This window comes from Macrosteles quadrilineatus, unplaced genomic scaffold (assembly GCF_028750875.1).
Source record: "Macrosteles quadrilineatus isolate MER2022 unplaced genomic scaffold, UCM_ALF_1.0 Scaffold_1__1_contigs__length_201487025, whole genome shotgun sequence".
In the NCBI taxonomy this organism is placed as follows: domain Eukaryota; kingdom Metazoa; phylum Arthropoda; class Insecta; order Hemiptera; family Cicadellidae; genus Macrosteles; species Macrosteles quadrilineatus.
This window is the reverse complement of record NW_026542594.1, coordinates 31,341,346-31,369,282: the sequence shown is the minus strand read 5'-3', so window position 1 is coordinate 31,369,282 and position 27,937 is coordinate 31,341,346. Positions and strand designations below refer to the sequence as shown.

The window sequence follows — 27,937 nt, the reverse complement described above, 5'->3', positions numbered from 1 at the left end:
TTTAAATGCTATGGGAAGGGAGGAAAACAGCTCCGCTTTGTAGGAAGTGGTGAAGGAAGTAGTAAGGCTAGCAGTGCAGAGTGTGGGAACTGTCTGTGTGGTAACATTAGTATCTGCAATCCTAACAATCAATGGGTAGAGAGAGAAACAGGTCCACGACGTAGGGAGTGCTGAAGGAGTAAGTAAAGGCGAGCAGTGTGGAGTTTTGGGAATGGATTTATGTATCTGCAATACTGAAACTGTTTTCAGAGTAAACTAATGATTTTCCCCGAGCAAAGTTCGGTCCCCAGGTACTTACATCTAATAAACCTAAGTATTCGTACAGGAGAGTTTCCTGAACCATCCAAAATTGTTTAAGTCATCCCTATCTACAAATCTGGTGCAAAAGCTGAAATGTGTAATTTTAGACCAATGTATTAACGACCATAAATAAAAATATGGAAAAATGTGTGAAGATCCAATTAACTGAATATCTCGACACAAATGACAGTCTTTCAGACACACAATATGGATTTAGAAAAGGGAAAAACACTTCCGATGTTTAATTTGACTTAACCAAATTAGTAACCAAGAAAAGGAATGGGAAAAACAAAATCATTTTTACTTTTCTTGATTTAGCAAAAGCATTTGATTCTGTAAATAGATCCAAATTAATACAAAAACTAGAATTAGTTGGGGTTGAAAATAACACTCTAAATTGGTTTTCTTCATATTTTAACAATCGAAAACAATTTGTTTGCAACAATGGCATAGATAGTGACCCAACGAATGTTGACTATGGGGTGATTCAAGGAAGTACACTTGGACCTCTGCTTTTTATTGTGTACATCAATGACATTTCCAAATTAAATATAAATGGAAGCTTATTTTTATTTGCTGATGACACGGCTTTGGTCTCATACGGGAGCGGGGAGCACTTGGGATGAGGCCTACTACAAGGCATCGTCTGACCTCATCAAAATAAAAAACTGGTTCGACAACAATCTACTTTCCGTCAATGTACAGAAATTAAATTTTTGCCAATAATCCTTAGAGATATCTATGATCAGGACAGAGGGTCTTAAAAATGCACTCCTGTGGCGATCAGGAATCTGTTATAACTGTTTATGTGAAGCAATTGAAAATGTTTTAAATTACAAATATTTAGGTGTAGTCACATATAAAAAATTATCATGGGTGCCACATAAACAATACTTAAAACAAAAATTAAGAAAAACTAGATAACCTGTTGCTCGAAATCGAGCAAAACTTTAACTTGTAATAAATACCCCCGCCGCAACAAACCTGCAGACTAAGCGAATTTCCATTTGCCTGATTGGATTTACACTAAAATGTCTACTTAAAAATATGACATTTATTTCCTATTTAAACAGAATTCGTTTAACAAGTACTTAGGTTTGCTGTATTAGGGAGGGTAAAACTGTTTTTTTTTTTTTGTAAAATGGTAATAGTTAGTAAGAAATAAAAACATTTTCCAAATTTGATCAAAATATGTTCATAAACAAGCAAACTACAACAGTTTTATTTAAGGAATCCTGATCAACAGGAATAACAAAAACTAATCGAAATTAAAATAATACTATAAGCTAGGCTTTGTCCTAACAGTACTTTACAAATATTATGAATGAGAAACAGATGGTGTGGTGTAGTTAACTGAACTGTCATTAATAACAAACGACTCCCAAATGCCTCAAGGGTTACAGCACTGACGCTAGTTTTGTTTTATGGCCTTGTCCTATTTCCAAAAAGGATTATCTTATAAAAGGTGCTTGAAAAAATATTCGAAACCCTCCCAGCGTGGAATTTTCCGGCTTTCTCAAATTCTCTGTAGGTCCGCTCGTTTATCAATGTCAATGTTGGTGTTGAAGACAAAATTGGCAGTTGGAAATGACGTATAACTTACTCAAATATAGAAATCACTGTAATTTGAATAGCGGGTGGATGCCAGCAGCTTCGTATTCCTTTGTCATGAGGTCTGGTGTGCCTAGTTCCATGTCCATGCCTGGGAATCCCCTTAGGATGGACAGGTGACCAGACTGCCTCTGTAGATTCAGCTCGCCTCTGCTTCCCATTTTTAGGGCAGATATAGCTGCACATTTCTTGACTTCCAGCCCTAGTAAAGCTATGGAAATTGAAAGTGGTCGCAATTATTGATTTTATTCTGCCTCATATCAGGACTTTGAGAGAAAATACTTTTAAATGTGCATGTGGAGTATTGCTTCCATTGCAGCTGTGGGACAGGATTTCATGGTCCCACAGATCCCCAAACACGCTAGCTTTTGCAGCTGCTGCAGTTTCCTGCCAGCTACTGTCTGCTCTGCCTTAGGCCACCATACTAAGGCTGCATATGTAACCATTGGTTTGACTATGGCTTCATAAGTCCAATGTGTAAGTTTGGGACTAAGTCCCCATTTCTTGCCAAAGGTTCTTCTGCAGGCACCAAAAGCTCCTGTTCCTTTTGCAAGTACATAGTTAAAGTGCCTGCTCCAGGTCAGTTTCTGGTCCAGGTAAACTCCAAGGCATTTTGTTTCCTTCACAAGTTTTACACTTTTCCCCTGAATTTTCGGGGCTGTTAGGTTTGTTCTCCTTCTCGTAAAGGAGATTATCTCTGTTTTGTCAGGGTTAATTGTGAGCCCCGCTTTGGAGCACCACCCCTCAATGAAGCTAACGGCTGTCTGGGTGAGGTTGTTCACTGTGGCTGCGTGTTTTCCTCTGACAGTCAGCACTAGGTCGTCTGCAAAGGCTTGGAGGTCCATGTCTCTCCTATCAGCCTCTCTCAGTAGATCGTCCACCACAAGAGCCCACAGCAAGGGTGAGATAACTCCTCCTTGAGGGCATCCCTGTCGAGCTATGATAGCTGCCGAGTAGCCTCCCATTTCTGCCGTCACCACCCTGCTCTTCAGCAGGGCGTTAATCCAAGCTGCTACGTCGGGGGAGATGCCCCTGCTTCTGACTGCAGCCTCTATAGAGTTGTAACTCACGTTGTCAAAAGCACCCTGTATGTCCATGAAGACCCCTGCCAGAAGTTCCTGGTGTTCTAGGGTTTTCTCGATCTTGCCGTCGTTGTTGATTTGCCCTTCATGAACGCATGTTGGCTCGCACTAAGGGGGTTGATATCTAAATATTCGTCCCTAATGTGGCGGTTAATCACTTTTTCCATGGTCTTTAACATAAAAGACGACAGGCTGATTGGCCTGTAGGATTTAGGCTGGGCCTGGTCTCTACCTTTTTTCAGTAGAAACACCACCCTTGATTTCCTCCAACATATTGGGATGTAACCTAGGGCAAAGCTGCCCCTGAACAAAGCAATCATGTGATTTAAAAGGACCTCTAGTCCTTCTTGGATGAGAGCTGGGAATATTCCGTCCCCGCCTGGGGACTTGAAAGGGCTGAATGATTCGACAGCCCACTTCACGACCTCCGGCTTGAACAGCTTGCTCGAAAATCTTCTAGCCAAAGCAATGTCCCTAGGTGATTTCCTATTCCAGGGTATCGTGTGTTTTCCTGTTGAGTTGCCTAGTGGGGTGTTCCCTGGGAAGTGGGTGTTCATAAGGACTTCAAGAGTCTCCTCCATTCCTATTGTGTGACTCTCATCCTCCCGTTTTAATGTGCCAAGCGGGTTAGGCACATCTCTCTGAAGGGCTTTTTGCAGTCTAGCTGATTCTGGTAGGTTTTGAATCCCCTCACAGAACTGCCTCCAGGTCTTCCTTTTACTTTTCCTTATCTCTGAGTTGTACTCCGTTAGGGCTCTTGAGTAGTTAGCCCAATCTTTAGTTCTTTTGGCGGTGTTAAAGAGTTTACGGAGTTTACATCTCATCTTGCTTAGCTTCTCATTCCACCAGGGCTCGTTTCTTGTTGTCCTTTTGGTTTTGAGAGGACAGTTTTCCTCGTAGGCGTTTAGCATTGACCTGTATATCAGTTCTACCTTCATGTCAAGGCCGTCAATGGTCATGAGTTGGGTCACCTTGTCATTATGTGGAGCACCAATACATGGCAACACCAGGGTTTTTAAATTTTTTGGGGAATTTTGATTTTTAAAGTGTGACTTTCCTATGAAAACCCATAAAATAACAGAACAAACAGCAAAAACTGTATGGATTTTTCACAAAAACAGCTCAAACGATTTTGATTTAAAAGTTATTGCAACTTAAATTGATTTTCCCAACGTCGGACGCCGAGGGACAGTCACAGGGTGGTAGTATGTTTTGCTTATAGTGACAACTGCTTCCTGCCGCTGTAAACTGCATTATACAAGCGTCACTTGAATATTGTAAATTAGTGTTATAAACGACCTCCTCACAGAGTGAAAATTACATTATGTTGATTGTATTGTAAATGAAAAAATACAAATTATATTTTATACTCCATTTGAATATCTCTTTAGCCTACCACATTACTGTAATAATTGGCCTTTTACATGTTTACATAAGGCACACTTACATGTAAACCAATTTGAACAATAAAAATTGATACAGAAAAATATTTTCTACTCACCTAAAACGGAAATATAATTACAGTCTACTATCTAAATAATATTATGTGTATTACTATCTGTAAATACACATTTAAAAAAGTTGTGTTATAATAACTTAACCCTTCCAGGGCTATGGACGGATATATCCGTCAATCTTTGTTTACTTTCTGGGCTGAAAACGGATATATCCGTCCCGAGAAATTTCTTTTCTGGGATAAAGACGGATATATCCGTCCAAAAACGAATTGATATACAATGTTTATAATACGGTAATAAACATTGCACTGTATTATAAATGGGTTATTTTGTTTTTGTGGTTGGCAATAATAATTGCCACAGCTGTTTCGGCTATTATTTTTGCACCATAGAGTGTGCGTAAGTAAATATTTCTGCCACTTCACACATGGTTGTTAGTGAGTGATGTTTACATTTTGTGTTTTGTACTTTATTTTTATGTTATTGAGCTAAAGTTACTAATTCAAACGATCTGAAATTTGAAGATGTTATTGAGGTGCTTAATAAAAGTATGTCTGAGAGGGGTTTTATACTTGGCAGTGAAAATAATAGTAGGGTATGTGATGGATATGATGAAGCTGAAGAACAGTCTTTACGGGGTAGAAGTCTTGGCAGGGAATGGGATTGAGGACATGGGAGCGAAACTGAGTGGTTTAGATTTACTTCAGAATGATAAATACATTTTTATGGATAAAAAATAAAAACAAGGGAAGGAATAGCCTAAGGTTGACGGATATATCCGTCTGCCACCCACAAGAATACTCACAGGGTGTCTAGTAGTCGGGAAAATCGGGAAAGTCGGGAATTAGTATTGAATTTCAAAATGGTCTTGAAAAGTCGGGATTTAGTCTTGAATTTGATTTCAAAGTCGGGAATTTTCATAATTTTGCCGCGATCGTCGTCTTGCGTTTACGTAACCGCGAAAGCCAGTGATGATGATGTCTACACGGCATCGGGAAATGTTCACGATTTTGCCGCGATAGTAGACGACGACGATGACGTTTCCGTGACCGCGGGAGACGACGATGATGTCTACACGGCCGCGGGAAATGTTCATGATTTTGCCGTGATCGCGGACGACGACGATAACGTTTCCGTGACCGCGGTAGATGACGATGACGTTTCCGTGACCGCGGGATACGACGATGATGTCTACACGGCCGCGGGAAATGTTCATGATTTTGCCGTGATCGCGGACGACGACGATAACGTTTCCGTGACCGCGGGAGATGACGGTGATGTCTAAACAGCCGCGGGAAATGTTCACGATTTTGCCGCGATCGCGGACGACGACGATAACGTTTCCTTGACCGCGGGAGATGACGGTGATGTCTAAACAGCCGCGGGAAATTTTCACGATTTTGCCGCGATCGCGGACGACGACGATGACGTTTCCGTGACCGCGGGAGACGACGATGATATCTGCTCGGCCGCGGGAAATGTTCATGACTTTGTCGCGATCGCGGGAGAGTACGATGACGTCTCCGTGACCGCGGAAAATGACGATGACGTTTCCGTGACCGCGGGAGACGACGATGACTTTTCCGTGACCGCGGAAGACGACGATGACATTTCCGTGACCGCGGGAGACGACGATGACGTTTCCGTGACCGCGGGAGACGACGATGATATTTGCTCGGCCGCGGGAAATGTTCATGATTTTGTCGCGATCGTGGACGACGACGATGACATTTCCGTGACCGCGGGAGATGACGATGACGTTTCCGTGACCGCGGGAGACGACGATGATGTCTACACGGCCGCGGGAAATGTTCATGATTTTGCCGTGATTGCGGACATCAACGATAACGTTTCCGTGACCGCGGGAGATGACGATGACGTTTCCGTGACCGCGGGAGACGACGATGATATCTGCTCGGCCGCGGGAAATGTTCATGACTTTGTCGCGATCGCGGGAGAGTACGATGACGTCTCCGTGACCGCGGAAAATGACGATGACGTTTCCGTGACCGCGGGAGACGACGATGACTTTTCCGTGACCGCGGAAGACGACGATGACATTTCCGTGACCGCGGGAGACGACGATGACGTTTCCGTGACCGCGGGAGACGACGATGATATTTGCTCGGCCGCGGGAAATGTTCATGATTTTGTCGCGATCGTGGACGACGACGATGACATTTCCGTGACCGCGGGAGATGACGATGACGTTTCCGTGACCGCGGGAGACGACGATGATGTCTACACGGCCGCGGGAAATGTTCATGATTTTGCCGTGATTGCGGACATCAACGATAACGTTTCCGTGACCGCGGGAGATGACGATGACGTTTACGTGACCGCGGGAGACGACGATGATATCTGCTCGGCCGCGGGAAATGTTCATGACTTTGTCGCGATCGCGGGAGATGACGATGACGTTTCCGTGACCGCTGGAGACGACGATGATGTCTACACGGCCGCGGGAAATGTTCATGATTTTGCCGTGATTGCGGACGTCAACGATAACGTTTCCGTGACCGCGGGAGATGACGGTGATGTCCAAACAGCCGCGGGAAATGTTCATGATTTTGCCGCGATCGCGGACGATGACGATGACGTTTCTGAGACCGCGGAAGACGACGATAATGTCATTGATGGCTACAAGGCCGCGGGAAATGTTCATGATTTTGCCGCGATAGCGGACGATGACGATCACGTTTCTGTAACCGCATGTCTAAACGTACGGTACGCGGAAGATTTCATGATAAAAAAAAAACATATTTGCTAGTTAGAATTTTTTATTGCTGCATTATTTCTTTACCTTAAAACACCACATTATCATAATACTACTTTATGACAAAGACAGTGGTTGGTGTAGTATTATTCAGAAAATTTTGTTAAGCAATAAAAATTGGTATCGGTATCAAGAATCGAGAATCGATGCATTTTGGTATCAACAACCACTAATTGTTGAAAAAACTAGTCTTGGAAAATCTGGAATTAGTCTTGAAAAGTCTGGAATTAGTCTTGAATTTTATAATGGAAATAAACTAGACACCCTGAGTTTACTTGTCCTCCATAAGAATAACATGGGAATTTTTAATTTATATTTTTTTGGAATTTTCTCCTTAACCATTAGGCGCATAATAACGCTCCTATATACTAAATTATTTGTTTTTTTTAAGCTCTACAAAATGGTTTGTTAAGAAATTGCTAAATTTTATGTTTTTTGGGTCAAAAATGGGAAAAACCTATTTTTACCCCATAAAACCCCCCTTAAACCCCCGTTCCCATAGTCCGATCATGTTGGTTCGCGAACTTGTTCGAATAAATGTAGGTTTAGGTACATGTTTATACCAAATTTCATCAAAATCGGATCATTTTTGCTCAAGTTATCGTGCTAACGGACACATATGTATATATATAAATATATGAATTTGAACGGATGGTGTTTTTGGCCTCTAGGGACCTCAAAACGAAAAAAAAATCGATCCCATGTCCAGGTCTTACCATGAGTACTACGGTAATAGCTTATTCCCTATGGAAAATTCGCTAATATTCCCTATGGAAAATTCGCTATATATGTAAACAAAAAATAAACAACAAAAAATAAACAGCAAGTCCCCAATCAAAGAGTCATTCAAAGTCTATGACTGATTTTAGAAATATGAAAAATATTATGTGATTTTATAATATTTATAATATTATTATGTGAAAACAATTATAAAAGTAACCTACAATATTTAAATATAGATCCGCCCTCATACTGCTTTGGTTATTTCTTATGTACAGTAGGCGGGTGCCCTTTATGAGAACGTAGATGTCAACTACACACTGTAGACTGAGTTTTTCAGACCTAATGTAGCAAGCTAATTCCCTCTCTTAACGCCAACCAGTACAACACATACTATAGCATTGTTAAATTATTTCTATGATAGGTTCTGTTTTAGGCGTGTATAAAGTAGGGGCCCCAACCAAAGTCTCCGGTTGGGAACATTAAAGGGTAAGCAAGCGGATCTAACGACGGATCTTTAACGGATGCGTTTAACATTAGTTTTTGAAAAAATAAACTAAGATTTATTTGGCCAGGTGGTGCTCTGTTTTTAGCTTTAAAAATAGCTGTGACACTGACATCTATAATACAGGTAGCATCATTGTAGCGAGGAAAGTCATTTCTTTTGTCTCTTATTATGTACATAAGAATCTCATTTCTCAGAGCTCTCGTCCCTACCCATTTCTGCCACAGTTTAAAAAGATTGGGCAAATGGGTTGGCAATGTGACCCTATTTCCCACATATTTTTTCATTGCATTCTTTCTTTGAATTGTGTTTCATGCGCTGTTAGGTTCCAGTGCCAACATCGTACTTATACATCTGTGCGTATTCAGGATGACCTTCTAAAGATTACCTACTCGGAGGTGAAACGTGTCATGGATCTTGAAATTGTAGATCCCCTGTGTGGTCCTCTCATCTAAATGAGCTTCAGAGCTGACCATGGCAAAGGCGGAATTGAATTGACAAATTTTTTCCAAATAATTTCTAGATCGAAGCCTCACAGCCCTGTTTTCAGTTTGGGTGTTTCCAATAAGTTCCTGAGAGTATGGTGAATTCCGCAGATGAGGTAAACGGTTATCTTATTTATGGCAACAAAGAGTAACATTTGAACTCTCACGGCCAGTTTTTCTTATGTTGCTTAAAATGTAAGCCACCACAATGCAAACATTTAACGTTCATTTGTCCGAGGTTGGATGTATCACCACGGTGGTATTGCCACTCTGTAACCTTCAAATGTTCCATTAGGAGGTTGATCGCGGTTATTTCTCTTACTGGTGGCATTTAATTTTAAATTCGGATAAAATACGAAAGTTAACCAAACAACAGAAAACACTACAACAGAATTTTGATACACATTCTAAATTACATGATATGGTAATGTAACGGGTAATTGGACTGTAAATAATCACTTTCAAACATTCATTTCATCACACCGAACTGTAAACAAAACAACACGAAAATTCAGTAAAATATGATGTACCGGTAAGGTAAATAAATTCAACTATTACAAACAATTTGTTTTAAGTCCTGCAGTCTGTGGTTAACCTTAAAAACTATTTCAAACTACGTCCATATGTTTAGTTGTAAACAAAGGTAATTGAGTTTGATCTAATGCCAACAGATAGCGCCACCGTTCCAAAACTTTAGCCCTTAACTGTAATTAAGTGATACCCTTTCTTAATATTCTGAGACGTATTTGCACATCTACGTGAAATCTATATATATAATATTCTGTAAGACAAAATTTTTACCAGAAAATTGTGGACGTCTGGTAAGTCGCAGAAAAGTGGGAGAGGTCTTAAATTGAAGGTCTTGATCCAAGGGACTCGGGGAAAAATAGCAGAATTCCCATAAATTTACCAGAAAACGAGATATAACGTAAAATGTTCTCCGTAAGAATAGCATAAGAAGCCATTTACTGTTGATTTTTGTTTACTTCAATACAGCTGATCTTGATTTATCATCAAGTCAGTACATGTACGCAATGTTAACATTTGGATTATTTATTTGCCAGTTCTGCAATGTACTGTATGCTATATAAAACCAGGGGAAGTTTTTTTTTATTTGAATGTGATTTTTCAAATTTGTGTACTGTATTTTTAACGGTTTTCATTAAATAGCCACATTGACTAAATAATTAACGATTCAAGATTAAATGGAAAACTACTGCTTTGTTTTTATTTCAAAACGTTCTAGATTTATTCTACACTTTCTTTATTTTAAATTTGAGATTTATTGTAGTGTTTAATCAGTATTTTGTATGAAGTGGGATAACCTCAACCACAACTCTTAGAAAATAACCTGGGAATAAAGATGGAATAGGTTCGTACAGGAAATATATATTTGTTAGTTAAGTAAGTACTATGACAAGTTCCAGTGGGAGAAGAAACTATATTGTTTGTCGATTTTAAACAGGTACTGTCTGTTGCTCGCAAAAGAGTTAAGAATCAGCCGATGATTAGGACTAATTTGATAGAATATGTAACGTCAATCGCACATTTAAGAGGAATACCACCGCACAAACTTACACTAATTGTCGTTTTTTTATGTCGATCAGAAAAAATCTAGGGTTAAATTTGATCAATAGGATGCCTTTACTTTACACTTATGTTGTTAAACCTTAACAAAAGGAGTATACACTTAGAAATATTAACTGGGTAGGGATGCTAATATTCTGACAGAATATGCTATATTCTGACAAATAGATTAGTTATTTGTGCAACTAGTGAGAAAAGTGAGCAATTGACTCACTCGAGAGAAATCCTTACTCATGAGCCGTAGGCGAGAGAGAAATGGTTTCTCGAGTGAGGCAATTGTACTTTGAACTCGAGTTGCACATTATACTTTTCCTACAGTTACCATAAAACAAATAAATTTGTGAAGAAACATAACCTATTTTTACACAGAAGTGAACTTTTAATATAACATTTAATGTGAAGTGACAAATACAACAGTACAACAGCTGACCAGCTGATTTACAGCCAGTGCTGCCAACGTATTTCGCGCGCATACAACCTTGTCTGCATGTTACGCGCTTACTATTTCGTGCGTTCACGTTGAAAATCTGGAGTGAGACAAAGTAATTAGAGTGAGACAATGTTAACATTGTCTCACTGATGAGCGAATTGGCCACTTTGCTTTCTCAAATCAGTGAGAGAACATGTACATTGTTAGGTAACTGTAGGAAAAATATATTTCTTAGTTTGTTTAAATATTAGAATAATTTGTTTTATATTATTGAGCTTTTTAGGGACTTAGGTCCCTACAAGCCACTAGGGTGACACCTCAAACGTTAAAATCCACCGAGCACTTATCGAGTTATGACTGTGAAAAGAAAACTGCTTGCGTATTAAGAGAGTAGCAGTGCAGCCGTTTTCGGGAGAAGGGTTGGAGAGTGGCTGTTGCTCATCGGCCCCACGGCTGCTGAAAATCTAATACAGTCACCATATGTTTCAGATTAAAATTCTACAACCTTCCGCCAATTCATGACTTTTTTCAAAATTATTTCACTCTGACTGATTTTGTCTTCAATTGTTAAGAAAATACAAATAAAACATTTATTAATGGGTGTATACATGTTTTTCTCAATTGAAATACCTTTTTCTCAAAGCCATTCTGATGGTTCTTACATCGGCTTTTAAGACAATTTACTTTTTGTTTAACTTTATAAATAATTCTGTTCGCCCCATTCGCCTATTGGGTCTGATGATGATTGGAGTGTCCAATCGAAATCGATCACCACTACTTACCATCTTCTGTATATTTACCATCTTGTGAGTAACAGTATAAGCGTAAATATATGTTTTAAGTGTTATAAGACGTATCTTTATCTACTTTCCGTAATACTAGTGCACCTGTTGCTTGAATTCGAGCAATTGTATAGTATTACAGGCGTTATTTCAAAACGACTAACAGTCATAATTTCCTATGACTTGAAAGAATCAACTAAAAGATAATGTAATCAATCACTCCACTCCAGTTATCGAAACTGAAATTGAACGCTTTTCTGTGTTTGTGTTCTGTGTTTACTATGAACAGTTGTAATTAATAAAATTTCTTCATCTGTTTAAGTAAACAAAATATTTACTTCATAAGAAATACATTGGGATTTTGATGGTCTGTGGGGCAAAGCCCGAGGAATATTATTACAGGAATTGGTGAAAGGGGGAGTCTAGCCAAAAAATACTTTATTTTGACACGTCGTTTGAAATAATCCGTCCATTATTAACAGAGGAGTGGTGTTTCATAGAAATCGCCTTCTTGTATTGTATTATAACTAGGTGAAACCCGTCGAAATCGACGGTTACTTTTAAGGCTTACGTTAATTCATCTAACTGCGATAAATTGGGTGAAATATACATATTTTGAGCATTTAGCATTGTTTAAAGAGTAATAAGTGTAAAAACAATAATGATATTAATTGCGTTAGTTGCCAAATTTGGTTGATCATTCAATGAATAAAATATTCCCCATACCGTACGTCATCGGAGTTATTATTAGTACGTTATATGATATATCTTCCTTTGGAAGAACCTTTAAATAGTATTAAAATCGTATTGGTGGATCTTTTGTAACTAAAAACTTCCGTGATTTCATCAGTGTAATATGATTTTATTTGAAAAGAAAATATTTTTTGGAAAGACATATTCTAATTTCAAAGGGAGGTATATCCGTTACAGTGTAAGTTTGATTTTTCCTTCGTCACGTCGCGTAAGTTCATACCGTACTTCTGTGCCAATGAATAAACCCTCTATCATAGTTTTTTGAGAAATTGATTGTGGGTTACTGTTACAGCTGGAATTCCTTGACATGGGGGATGTCAGTTAGTTGTCTCAGCCTTATCAATAACATAAAGTTGTCAATATAATCTCTCTACGAAATGTTAGGTGTAGTGGAATACATGAAGTGAAGTTGGCTTTTATTTTTGAACTGTTAGGGGCCTCCTAGTTTATACGGCCTTGCGGCTTCATTGGCAACAAATAATGCAAATGACATAGCAATGGGACATTTCTAAAAAGCAAAAATACTTGGCTGTTACGTATATATTGACGTTTACGTATTGTTAATCAACCCTATCTTATAAAGGATTATGTGATCTAGTTTAAAAGGAATATGACCTTTCTGTCATGACAGTGGCTGCTTAAATAGTATTTTCTCTTTGTACCATATTTTACAACCGAAATGTCGTGTTATTTTCAATAACGTTACCAATCCAGTGCGCCAAAGTCCGTTATATAGGCAGGTGCAAATAATTTGTCAAGATGGGTACCATTTTAGGCAAGGTTTCTATGTTTGGATTTTATTAGACACGATAAAAGCAGACATTTCTACTTTGATATGTGTAGAGTAATATAATATAGGCAAAAGTGGTGAAAAAGGCAGACACACACATACAAGAAGATACAGTAGTTCAATAAGAAATAATTTAAGAATTGCTGTGATGAAAGGATTTTCCACTGATTTTGTAATGGAACGTTATATTGCAAAACATGACATGATAAAGAAGAAAATCAATTTTAAAATCAGAAAATACTTATTGCAAATACTTATTTGGTAGAATTTAGTAACTCCCAATAAATGTGTGTTGTTTGAAATACAATTTAAAAATGAACCGCTGTTTCATTAAAAAGTATTATTCACATGGCAAAAATGTAAACAAATCTGTGGAGGGATCTTTAAAGGCTTCTGGGGCAGAGTCTTAAGGGATTTTGCTTAGTTTTTCTTTTGATAACTTATCTACAGACCAAGACCTTTCTTTGGACACTTCTACCAAGTTTCTATGCCCAGCCTTTCTCTCAAATTAGTGGGAACAAAGTTTCCTATAAAAAATTTTGATTCCCCCATGTTAATCTTATGGGAGAAACTCCAACTTTGATGGCCTGTGGGGCAAAGCCACTTCAACGGATGGTGTTTTTGGCCTCTGGGGACATCAAAATGAAAAAGGAAATCGGTCCCGGGTCTAGGTCTTACCGTGCCACCTACGGTAATAGCTACTTCCCTATAGGGAAATTCGCTAAAACCGACAACCGATTAAAAAAGATCTAACTGATACCAAGTGATGAAATCAGCAACTAGCCCATCAATACTAGTTACACAGTACAAAGAAGTAGAATTCTTAGAAGCGATGGGATACGTACTCTCGGCAATATAGTAATAACCTTCCCACAAGTGCCAGGTTGGTATAGGTTCCCAGAATTGGTATAGGTTGTCATACCTACTTATAGACCTTCCAGCTTCCAGAACCTAGTTCAGTTGCCTCAACCAATGTTGTTATAAATTTGATATAAAATTTAACCTCTTTCTTAATTAGGCAAGAAAGTAATTGGCGGTTCTTTCTATTCGTCTTATTGTGTATAGGTTTAAAATAAATTTACTATTACGCCAGTGTTTATTTGGTTTGTAGAAGATCCAATATTATCAACAAATGATTGTTATACTGGTGTCGTGCCGGATGTGTGACCGTGACAGATACAACCAGTGCTGGATGCGACCCGTTAATTTTCTAACGTGCCTCTAGCGACACCCTAGTCACAGTAATTAGTCAGTTAGTCAATTAATAAATATATTTTTTTATACAGTATTAACTTCTATTCCAAAAACTCAACTTAATTTCACTCTAAAACATTTAAAGCAATGTGCCGTAAAATTAAGTGTACGATAAACACTCCCGCCTCTGCAAACCTGCAGACTAAACAAATTCCCAATTGTCTGATTGGACCCTTGCTGAAATATTTCTTTAAACATCAGATGTATTTCCGGTTGAAATAAGATTAATATTTAACGACTACTTAGGTTTGATGCTACAGGGTAGGATTTTAGAAGAAGTTTGAACGCATACAGTAAGTTAGAATAAGCATACAAGGCACGACAAAATATAGCCTAAGGATATAAGGCAAGGCAAAAATAAGCAAACAAGGCATGGAAAGGGTACAAATTGATTGTATATACTGCTCATATTGTAGTTAATGAGGGAGCTATCTATACAGCTAATATTTTAGATTTTTTTAGTCAAATAAGCATGTAAAGCTATCATTGCTTTACATGCTTATTAATACATGCTTATAATTACATGCTATACATGCTTAAGGCACTACTAACTTGTTCCAGTGTACCCATAGCCGAGACCTAATCAAGATTTGTTATCATCTTTATTTATGGACTTAAAACAATTACAGCACCTATTTTGTTATGACTATTTGCTACATGGTTTTTTAATGAAATAAAATTGACACTGTTATCCTTTATTTAACTGGATAATTTATTATAAAAATAAGACTTTAGTATTATTATTTAAAAAAAATATATATATATATATAAATAATAATAAAGTTTTTAAAATGAGCCAATGTGGTGTGTGTAAAAGAAATGTAAGGTCTTCAGCTGTACAATGCAAAGGAATATGCCACAAATGGTTTCATACAAAATGTTTGAATATGCCTTATAGTGATTATAATGAAATTTATAAAGGAGAAAATTTGGACTGGAGGTGTCTTGATTGTAACTCAACATCAAATCATAATAGTCATGAAAAAAGTTCCAGCATAGTTGATTTAGAGAAAAAGGTTACAAGTGTGAATTCTGATGAAAACGAAGACTTAGAAAGTTCACTCATTCTGGCTGCTGAGGCAGGTAATATTTTGCTAAAGGAAAATGAAAAGCTGAAACAGGAGTTGCATAACGCAAGACAAAATTACTCTCAATCCAAATTGGAACTTGATGACAAGATTACCCAATTAGAAAGTCAACTTGAACAATGCAATTCCCTTTTCAACAAGGAAAAGTACGAACTTGGTCTGAAAATCAAAGCCTTAGAACATAAAATCAAAACAGAGATGGCTCATAAGGTTTCGTTGATTGATCAAGCTGAAGCAGAAAAAGACAGTTTAATCAATGAATTAAATTTGCGCAAGAGTCCATGTGAACAGTGCAAGATATTAAAGGAAGAGTCAGCTAAGATGCTAGAATCTATCAGATGTCTTGAAGCACAAAAAACGGACTATGGAATTGGTGAATCAAATAAGGACCTCAACACATGTCTACAAGTCCTTGAAATCGACAATCGAAGCTTGATAGAAGAGCTCAGGACAGTAGAATCAAAACTAAAAAAGGCTCACGAAGAACTTGATTTTTTTAAAGACATCTCTACATGGAATCCAGCAACTCCATTCACTGTACAAAAAGGTACATCAGACATACCATTAAAAAATAGATTTACAAAGTTAATTGACTTGCAAAATGTAACTCAATGCAGTACTTATAATGAAAAAAATGAATACACCTCACATAGCAAGAAGATTAAGAATAGTCAAACCAAAATAAATTGTGGACCTACAACTAAAAAATCAAAAATATTAATTCTTTCAGATAGTCATGGGAGAAAACTTTCAGACTTAATGAGCAACAAAATTGGCAAGAGATTCTCAATATCGTCAATCATAAAACCAAATGCTAAATTTGAAGAAGTAATTGAAGATTTGGAAAAGATCAGTTAACATTTTTCTGTAAAAGACTACATAATAGTGTTGGGCGGCACTAACAATTTCAGTGAACCATGTACTAAAGAGAGAATTGACCTAACTAAACTATTGGATACCGTCAAAAGAACAAATGTTCTGTTCCCAGGAATTCCTCTGAGATATGACACAACATCACAAAACAAAAGCATTTCTGAGTTTAATAACAATCTCATTAACACTTTTTTTGCACCCCACAATAGATGCCCTGGAATCGTTATCATGGAGAAGACTAGGTTTTATAGAAGGGATCATACTCAGCATGGACTTCACTTTAATTACAACGGGAAGCGTAAACTTAGTAATGCCCTAACCAGTTCCATACTTAGGCACAATAGAGAGCGCAGTTCATGCTCCAAACAGGTGAACTTTGTTCCGTCCTTCACCTGCCCAGGTACATCAGACTCTCCTGGTATTGAGCCAGCCACATTGCAATTTAATGGCAATATACAAGACACAAATGCCTTCCCTTTGCTGCCTTCTTCTTCAACTTCATTAAAGACAGTCAACCCAAATGCTAAACCACCAAATGCTAAAATCTCAGTTCTTCAGAAAGATATGAGACTTGTGTTTGATCAAATACAAAATGACACCTCTGTAGCACTGGCTCATACAATTTCTGCTGATTTTAACAACCCCCGACACATGTCAGCGGGAGTGGCAGTGGCTTTCAGGGAACGATTCGGCAGACCTCAGATCTCTGACTGTGTCACAAAAAATCTAGCTCTCCAGAAGGTGGAAAATGGCCCGTTAGTGTACAGTTTGGTAACTAAAGACTCCTACTGTGGAAAACCAAGAAATCAGGACTATGATGCTGCCTTCAGTGACCTGAAACTAGATTTCAAAAGAAAAGGTTTAAAAAAGTTATTTTGCTCCGCAATGGGTTGCGTTAGGGATATGATTGAGCCTCGTCACTTCATTAAAAACCTAGTAAGATTTCATTTTGCTACTGGTGCTGAGGTCTGCATAGTTTCTTATGACCAAAAAGCACAAAGAACTCTTTGGAGGGGGCGGTCACATGAAGCGTTTGTCACAGCATTACATAATGAAATCTCAAATCAACTTGAAGAATGTCAAAGACCAACGGAGGAACACAATGCAGCTAACGTCTTGAATGTTGCAGCAGCGAAAACGATGATGCAGCCTGAAGCATCGATGCAGCCCAACAAACCACTAGAAAGTGTATTGTGCAGTGCAAAAAGTCAGTCTGGTGAAGTGAGTGTAGATATAGAGAGTGAAGATGAAGATGAGTCCCCTGTACATATTAATTCCATGGTATTTGAGAGTGAAATTGTAAATAGTAGTCTTAGGAATAATACAGAATGTTTTTTAGAGAAGTAGTTCAGGTTGAGGAGTCCAAGAAAAAATATGAGTTAGGAAAGAATCTTGATGACAGTTTTGTTTTGTTACATTTTAATATCCAGGGCTTCTTAAATAATTATTTAGATTTAGTTTTCTTCCTGGAAAGTCAACAAAGAAAGGTTCAGGTAATTTCTTTAAATGAACATTGGCTAAATTCAACATGTATAAATTTATTAAACAGTTTAGATGATTTTAAAATTGCTGATTTTTATGCTAGAGTTGATCAATCTAGAGGAGGCTCATGTTTAATGATAGATAAAAATTTAAGTTTCAAAATTAGAAATGACTTGAAATTTCTGAATGAACCATATTGTTTTGAAGGGTCATTTATAGAAGTTAAGGAGTGGAATTCGGTCTTTGTATCAATATATAGAATTCCTGGAGATAATTTTGATAAAATATTTTTAGAAAAATTTGAGTTATTACTCGACAAATTGGCATTGGAGGCAAAATCTAAAAATGTTTTTATATCTTCTGACTTAAATATTAATCTGTTATCTGACAAAGCTAGTACCTGTAAAGTTTTTGAAATCTGTGATTGTTTTGGATTTGTACCAAATGTATTTATACCTACAAGAGTAACTAAAAATTCTAGTACTTGCATTGACAATATATTTTCTAACCTCGGAGCTAAGAATACTAGTAGCTTAGTTGTAGACATCGGTGCATCAGACCATAAAGTATTGATATTGTCATTTGAGAAAAGGTCTTCTCCAATACTTAGATGTAAAAACAAAGAACTAACTCGTAAATTTACAGAACAAAATTTAAAAACTTTCGAAATGGCTTTAAAGAATGCACATTATGATATTAACACACCAAATGTAAATACAAACTACAACAACTTTCTTAATACATTTCTAAATTTATTTAATGAGGTTTTTCCAAAAACAGTTAATACAAGATCAAATAAAACACAAAAAAGGAAAAATTGGATTACTTTAGGAATCAAAATTTCAGCAGAAAATAAAAGAAAATTGCACCAGGAATCTAAATGGAATAGAAACCCACAATTTTTAACTTACTACAACAATTACAGGAAAACTTTCAAAAAAGTCGTTGCATTAGCTAAATTAAAGGCAAATGATGATTTTATTAAAAGGTCCAAAAATAAAAGTAAAGCATCTTGGTCAGTCGTAAAACAAGAAATTGGATTAAATAGAAAAAACTCTGACACACCGGTTGAGATCCAATTGAATGATGGAAACGACCAATATGGTAGTGCATTGGCAATAGCAAATAAATTTAACAATTTTTTTATAAATGTTTCACAAATTGCTAACCAAATGACAGATAAAGATAAATCCATTCAGCTACTAAACAATAGTCAACATTTAATTAGACTTCAAAATTCTGCTTTACAATTTAAATTTAGGAAAATTTCAGTTCAGGATCTAAGAAAAGTTTTTACCAGTCTTAGCAATACTAAATCTTCAGGTTGGGACGAAATTCCCCTCTTTGTTATTAGTAGAGTTTTTAAACTTATTGAACAACCTCTCTGCACACTAGTGAATCAGTCCCTTGAGGAAGGAATTTTCCCTGAAAAACTTAAATATGCAGAGATAAAACCTCTTTTTAAAAAGGGTGATGTTAACAATCCTTCTGACTACCGACCAGTTGCTCTTTTGCCCTGTTTTTCCAAAGTTTTTGAAAAAATTGTGAAAACTCAACTTACAGATTATTTGGAACAAAATAATTTACTAAATCCATCTCAGTTTGGTTTCCGCTCAAAATCCAGTACTGAAAAGGCTATTACCAGGATGATTAACTGCATTGCAGAGGCCTTGGACGGGTCGCAGCGCACAATAGGTGTGCTGTGTGACCTGTCCAAGGCTTTTGACTGTGTTGATCATGATATATTGCTAGAAAAATTAAGTAGACATGGAATAAAAAATGTGGAATTAAAATGGTTCATTTCATATTTAAAAAGCCGTAAACAAAGAATTATATTACAGAAATGCCAAACCAAATATAAGTCAGAGTGGGGTTACACACCCTACGGAGTTCCTCAAGGTTCCATTCTTGGACCTTGTTTATTTTTAATTTATGTAAATGATTTATGTAATGTTACAAAAATGCATACTTTTCAATATGCAGATGATACTGCTTTAATCTGCACCGAACAAAAAACATTGGATTTTAAGCAAGACTTAATTACTAATGAGTTTCAACTCCTCGGGGACTGGTTCACAGTAAATGGTCTATCTATGAATGTGTCAAAGACACAACTAATTCACTTTTCAGTTGCTAATGAGAATAGAGACATTGTTGTAAATTCAAACCAAACATCAATATATTCTCAAAACTCAGTTAATTACCTTGGAATTGATATAGATTGGCAACTTAATTGGCAAACAAACATTAAGAATCTATCAAAGAGACTCAGATCAGCTATACTTGTTCTTCGGGTAATTCGACATACTACAAATTTAGACACACAATTAGCAGTATACCACGCTTATTTTTCCTCCATTATGAATTACGGTTTAACGGTATGGGGTTCTTCTAGTCATGCCGAACAAATTTTTATCCTCCAAAAAAGAGCAGTTAGAGTCTTAGCGAAAGTGTCTCGAATTACTCACAGTAAAGAGTTTTTCATTCAGTTTAAAATTCTTACTTTGTATAGTTCTTATATCTTTAAACTAGCTTTAATGGTTAAAAAAGATTTTGACACATTCATGGAAGATCAACATGCCCATCCTCACAACACTAGATTTAAAAACAAAATAAAACCAGTTCAACACAGACTTAAAGTATTCCATTTATCTCCTCAGTACATGGGCCCAAAAATATATAACAAATTACCTTCTTCAATTAGGGACACTGATTCATTCCCTAAATTCAAAAAGAAGTTAAAAAACTTTCTTTTGGAGAAGGCCTTCTTCTCATTGGAGGAATATATGGAAGCTATGTAGATGTTAAGGCTCAGCAATGAAATTTATTTTAGTAATAATTTTAGTATAATAGAGACTATAAAATATTGTAACAATGACGAATCACCTGTCTGAATATGATGTTATGTGATTATTGGAAAATAAATAAATAAATAAATAAATTGCTTTTAGTCCAACCCCCCAAACTTCTTGTGGTAGCAGCTGGAAACTAGATATATAATGAATAACTCCTTAGGCCGATATAGGGTAGCTGGCAGGTGGTACATATTACCGAAATGTGTATAGGGGTTGTTTATAAGCTAGTAATATATTAATATCGGTTTGAGCAAAATATTGTGAAAATCCTCTATGAAACAATGGGTCGCTAGGGGCATTCAAGCTACTAGCAGGGTTGCTACTGGCACGATATTTGCTGGATCGCATCTGGCACGGTCGCACCCGGCACGTAATCATTATACTAGACTAGCTGTTACCCACGGGCTTCATCATGTTTGACTTCATAAGTATTAATAAAACTATTGATTGGTTAAGTTAAGCTGAAAAATAAACAAAACAGAATACAGTAATACACAAACAAATAATCACACCTGATTTTAATAAGGTAGTAAATTGAAAGAATAACATACAAATAAAGTACAGCTGAGGTATTTTTAACATTAAGTATATGGAAAGTTCCCTTTGGAAAGCAATTACGACCTTAATGGGTAATTTATGAAATAATGGATAGTTTTGCGCAAGGTTTCTCGTCATGACGAACATTTTAAGTAGCTATATGGTTTATGGGGGTGTGACTTGTAGTTTTCTCAAAAGTGCATGGGTACTTTGGGTTTTATATATGGATAAACATTTTTCACAGATTTTTATTCAGCACCATGTTCAAAACTAAAGAGATGACATTAGAGTCACATGACACATCATTAGGCCTCCTTTTTATAGCCACCACGTTGTAATTGCCGAGGCCTTACTGAATTCAATGTTTTATTTTCAGAAGATCAACCAGGTGTACAACACAGACCTAGAGCGTCATAGTAATCTCAACGATTTAATTCTCACTGAGAAGTCTGCTGGAGGAATACTAGCCACTGATGCATTACTGTGGTTAAGAAGGTCCTTAGTATAGTCAGACAATCGATTAAGTGGTAATATATAGAAATAGCTTGATCAAATGCCTTCAGAATGCTCTTATTTGTCTATTTTAATACCATGATAAATTATTTTAATAGCATGGTGGAACAATAAAACTTACTTGTTATTAAGAAATTACTGCAGGCGTTTTCCATCACGATTAGTGAAAAACAAGTACCTTAAGTGAAAACTTAGTTTTTTACTAATTGTGATGGAAAATGTTTGAAATAATTTTGAATATGAAATAAATGACATAAACTCACTGTTAACATATGCTTTATTTACATTTTATTCCTAACATGTGTTCAAATTTTATTGTTTTGTTTACCTGTTGAATTGTTTATGTTTACTTACAGATTGTGATTTAATAAAAACCTACTTTCTATTTTCTTATACAAAATGTGAACTTTTATTAGAAAAATTAGTGGAATCAACAATGGCGACGAGTAAAATGGTAAGTAGAAAAGAATTTGACTTGTATTCAAAGAAAAGTAAATTACTAGAACTACAATTGAGCGAACTCAAGGATCATTTACCTACATGTGAATATTCTCAATATAAATGCACTTACTACACAGATAAACTTTCACCAATATGGAACGAAATTGAAACAACACAATAAAATATTGAACTTCACACAAATTCAGTAGAAAGTGAATTAGAAATTCGATGGCAGTTAGAAGAACTATATGGAGAGATACAAACATTCCTTTGAAGCAGAAAAGAATAAACACAAACTGCAATGGCTGCTTCTACAATATCTCAAAATGTATCTAATATTCCTCTCCAGCCACATACACAAGAGGACAGTTTTCAAAATTTCACTCGGCGCTTTGAAAAATACACAAAACTACAGGGAAACTTAAGTCCAAAGGTCAAAGTAGATTTATTTTTACAAGCAATCACCCCACAAATACATGAACAGCTCTACGATCTTTGCATACCAGATGATCCATATAACAAGTCATATGAGGAATTGATTCATCTGTTGATGGCTCAACTAGAACCAAAACCCGGTATTTGGGCTTGTCATCATAAATTTACAACACGTACTCAACTATGTAATGAATCTGTACAAGCTTACGCAAATGCTCTTGAAAAGCTCAGTGTCGAATGCCAGTTTACTTCTACAAATTGTAATGAATCGGTATCTGAAATTCTACTTCGCATGCAGTTTCTCAGGGGACTAAAAGACTCTGATGTACGTCTTCAACTTGAAGAAGATAAACTATTGCAACCATTTAAAGAAGTAATCGAAAAGGCAGCTACATTGGAACTAGCGAAAAGTGAGAGCAGAATAGTAAAGATAAATGAAAATTAAAAAGGAAGTACACCAAGTAACAGCAGGAAAATAAGTCAAGTAAATCTAACAATACACAACTCTCTGAGTATCAATCTCGTTTTGAGGAACTGAGGAACAAATGCTATAGATGTGGTGATGATTCACATAGAGCACATCAATGTCAGCTCAAAAATGCAGAATACAACTTTTGTAAACGTTTTGGTCACTTAGCAAGATGCTTAATGAAACCGAACAAAGAAGTAAAACAATCTTTGAACAAAGTCAAAGACGAACACTACCCTATACCTCGGATCGATCACATCACGTCACAGATGCATTGTGAAATAGTATATTACATTAATAGTCCTGAAAATAAGTGTTTACCGGTCGAGTGTGGTCGTTCCCGTGCGAGACGAAGTCGAGTACGGGATTACCATACGAGTCCGGTAAACACATTTTGGACGAGTGACGTACGATAGTTTACGCCATACTACTAAATCCGTTCAAATCCTTATATATTACCACCAACTAAAGGACTAAAAATCACTAGTCATAACCTCTTAAGAGTGGTTATGTTTTTGTTATAACCACTCATTGCCACTCAAATACAGTATAATCAGCTGGTTGGTGTCCGGTAAAACTCATTACAATACAGTAGTACCAAATGAAACCCCATTTGATTAAGCCGGCTGCAAACAGCTGTTTTCTGAACTAAATCCTTGCATGGGAAGTTCGTCAAAATAGTGTAGTGTGGCGTAAAGATATTTTGTACTCTTGATAGTAGTTAATATGTTTATAACATATGGTAATTTTTCTACATATGTTTTGTGTTATTGTTTTTATATTTTGATTGAGTTTTTGTTAAATTAGAAATAAACAACCTTTCTTGAGTTCAGTACAATTATTTAATAATTAATCTAATGACATGATCAGTAATGCATACTTGTACCTGGAGATGGACGAAGACAGTGCCATAATGCAAACAATCAGTACTCAGAAAGGACTGTTTAAGGTGAACAGATTAATGTTTGGAGAAAAGTGGCACGTTTTTTATAGCAGAGATTCATGGACAAAACATTACATAACATAGAAGGTGTACAATGTTACTTCGACGACGCAATTATCCAAGGATCTAACCGGAAACTGCTTCTTCAACGACTGGAACAGGTGTTCGAACGACTGAAAATAAATGATTTGAGGCTAAATAGAGACAAATGCAAGTTTTTCCAAACCAAAATTGAGTATTTAGGTCATGTGATCGATAGCAAAGGCCTACACAAGTCAGATACTAAGATACAGAGCATTCTGAAATGTAAAAGGCCAGAAAACGTGTCTGAACTCCAAACTTTCCTAGGCCTAGCAAATTATTACGACAAATTAATAAAGAATCTGGGAACACTAATACATCCGTTGAACCTCCTGCTACGAAAAGGAAACACTTTCAATTGAAATTCATCTTGTGAAAAGAGTTTTCAGAAGATTATAAGGAAATTATCACAAGTGACGACGTTTTGGTTTACTTTGATCCTAGCTTGCCTCTGGTCTTAGCTTCTGATGCTTCGCCGGTAGGCGTGGTAGCCGTTCTGTCCCACTGCTATAGGGATTGAACAGACAGACCAATTGCCTTGGCCTCCCAATCTTTGACAAAATCAGAACAAAAATACTCTCAACTCGATAAGGAAGCCCTGGGATTATACGGGAGCCTAAAAAAGTTTTTCCCATTTTATTATGGCCCAAATTTACTTTGATTACGGATCACAAACCACAAGTATCAATTTTAATCCAGCAAAGGCCTTACCAACAATCTCGGCAACACGGATATTCAACTATGCTCACTTTCTCTCCGGGTTCGACTATGACATAGAGTACAGGCAAACCGCTCATCATTTGCAATGCAGATTATCTCACACGTTTCCCTATCGAAGTTGTACAAGAACATTCTGTATAGATGATCTCTCTAAATACCACATAAACCAATTGGAAACACTCAATATCAACAGTACCGTGGTGGCTAAGGAAACTCTCAACGATTCTGTGTTGGGTCCAGTCCTACAGGTCTTAAAATCAGGACAATTTGTCGAGCAATATGGATTTAACAATAACGAGCTGTCCATTTAAGATGATTGTGATTGACTAAAGGGTTGGTAGCTGAATGTCGACAATGCATTAAAAAATGCAACAACCCGAGAAGAAACTATCCATCCATGGGAACAACCTTCTAATCCATAGGAGAGGGTGCACCTTGATTTCTTAGGACCAACAGATGGCCAACAGTACCTGATATTAGTGGATGCTTTTAGTAAGTGGATGGAGGTGATACAGACATGATCAACTACAAGTACATGGACAGTCCAAGAATTACAGAAAATCTTTTAAACTTTTGGGTTAACTCACATCTTAGTTTCAGATAATAGAAGACAGTTTGTTTCAGCAGAGTTCAAAAACTTCATGAATGAATGTGGGATTATTCACAGAACAACTGCACAATACCACCCAAACTCAAACGGCCTGGCTGAAAGATACGCGCAGACTGTCAAGAAGGCGTTAAAATCCATGGAGGGAGAAAAGGGTTCACTGCAAAATAAAATCCAAAGACTTCTAATGCAACTCAGGCAGTCCCCGAATTCAACTGATACATCAGCATATCACCTAATGTTTGGAAGTTGTGTAGAAACAAACCTCGGAATAATTGTTCCAATAGAACCGAACAAATATCAGAAAAAGGGACTCCAAGTTGGTATAAAAAGGAATTTCAAAGTTGGAGATAAAGTGCAAGTGCGGGAATATCATTAGATCGTCCAAGTGGTACTTGGGCTATATAACTAAATACCCCCGCCGCAGCAAACCTGCAGACTTAGCAAATTCCCATATTGGATCTACACTAAAATGTCTCCTTAAAAATATCACATTATACCCTATTTAAATAAAATTAGTTTAACGAGTACTTAGGTTTGCTGCAACAGGGAGGGTACAAAAGTGTTTTTTGTTGTAAAATGTTAATACTGTAGTTTAGTAAGAAATGAATGTATTTTTCTAAATTTGATCAAAATATGTTCATAAATACGCAAACTACAACATATGACTTATTCTCCATAAGAATAATATGGGAATTTTAAATTTACAATTTTTAGGAATTTTCTTTGTAACCATTAGGCGCATAATAATGGTTCAATATACTAAATTATTTGTTTTTTTAAGCTCTACAAAATGGTTTGGAAAGAAATTGTAAAAATTTGTGTTTTTAGGGTCAAAAATGGGAACAACTTATTTTTACCCCCATAAAACCCCCCATAAACCCCCGTTCCCATAGTCCAATCATGCTGGTTCACAAACTCGTTCAAATAAATGTAGGTTTATACGTTTGTACAAAATTGAATCAAAATCGGATAATTTTTGCTCGAGTTATCGTACTAATGGACGGTCACATATATACCGGGTGCGGCAAAAGTCAGTATACCGCTGCAGGCCGGTGAGCGTCACTGTTTATCTCTCGCGCTATTATTATCTCAGTGTTATTCCTTATCTAATCTGACGTCTAGTCGTGGGGTTGATTTTGTCTTTGTTTATTCTTTATCTTATCGATGAATGTTTGTTTTGTTAGTATGTCACTAGTGACAGTGAAGTTAAGTTGGTGAGTGTAGTGCTTGTATTATTAACTTCTATTATTGGTGTTTTTAATCATGAATCGTAAACTAACTTTAGAGCAACGAGTTTTTCTTTTAAAAATTGGTGGAAATTCGATCGTGATTATACGGATGTTAGATGTGTTCTTAGAGTTGGAAAACAGTCCCACTTTTGAACAGTTGCGTCGTCGTTAGATTATTTGCCAGCAAGACGGAGCACCTCCACACTATGGAATAAATGTTCGAGCATTTTTAAATGATAACTTTGATGATGAATAGGACGTAGAGGAACTATTGAGTGGCCTGCTAGGTCCCCAGACCTAACTCCGTGCGATTTCAGTATGTGGGGTTTGTTAAAAGAACATGTGTTTTCGGAGAAACCTCAATGTTTAGAAAATTAAAAGAATTAATAACAAAACATTTTGATGTTTTATCCACACCACAACTATGCAACAAAATCTGTAAGTCAGTGTTGAAAAGGTGCTACAAGTGTATAGACAATGATGGTGGTCACTTTGAGCAGCTTCTCTAACAGGTATATTAAAATTATACTTTTATAGTTATGTTTAATGCTAGCTACAGTTTAACTGCTTTTTCGGTATACTGACTTTTGCCGCACCCTGTATACCATATAGATGAGTTTGACCGGATGGTGTTTTTGGCCTCTAGGGACCTCAAAACAAAAAAGTAAATCGGTCCCGGGTCCAGGTCTTACCATGAGTACTACAGTAATAGCTTATTCCCTATAAGCTATAGCTGGAAGATGGGCGAGTAATTAGAAGACATGTTGATCAACTGATTCTTCGTAAAGTGCCGCAGCACAGTAGATAGAGGAGGAGGTGATAACATATGTTTTATTTAAATTTTATTTCTAACATGTGCTCAAATTTTATTCTTTTGTTTACTTGTTGAATTGTTTATTTTTACTTAGGCCTACAGATTGTGATTTAATAAAAGCCTACTTTCTATTTTCTTATACAAAATGTGAACTTTTATCATAGTAAAATTAGTGGAATCAAATCAGTACTCACCATTAACATAAAAAGAACTATCAACACACAAACTACTTTAACTTAAGCTTAATATACAGTAGTATACAGATAGTTTGCTGAAATAGTAGTTTGTGCAACGATCGTGTAAAGATAGTGTTAG

The 27,937-nt window shown here is 36.7% G+C and overlaps 1 protein-coding gene across 2 annotated transcripts in view; it reads left to right on the top strand.

Annotated features, from left to right (window-relative positions):
* The window catches only part of LOC128981972 (glycolipid transfer protein), a 56,073-nt gene that overhangs the window by 15,373 nt on the left and 12,763 nt on the right, over positions 1–27,937 (top strand). For both annotated transcript variants that reach the window (XM_054400997.1, XM_054400999.1), the window contains exon 3: positions 21,744–21,862. In XM_054400997.1, coding sequence (XP_054256972.1) covers positions 21,744–21,862 — 119 coding nt within the window. The remainder of the gene's footprint in view (positions 1–21,743; positions 21,863–27,937) is intronic.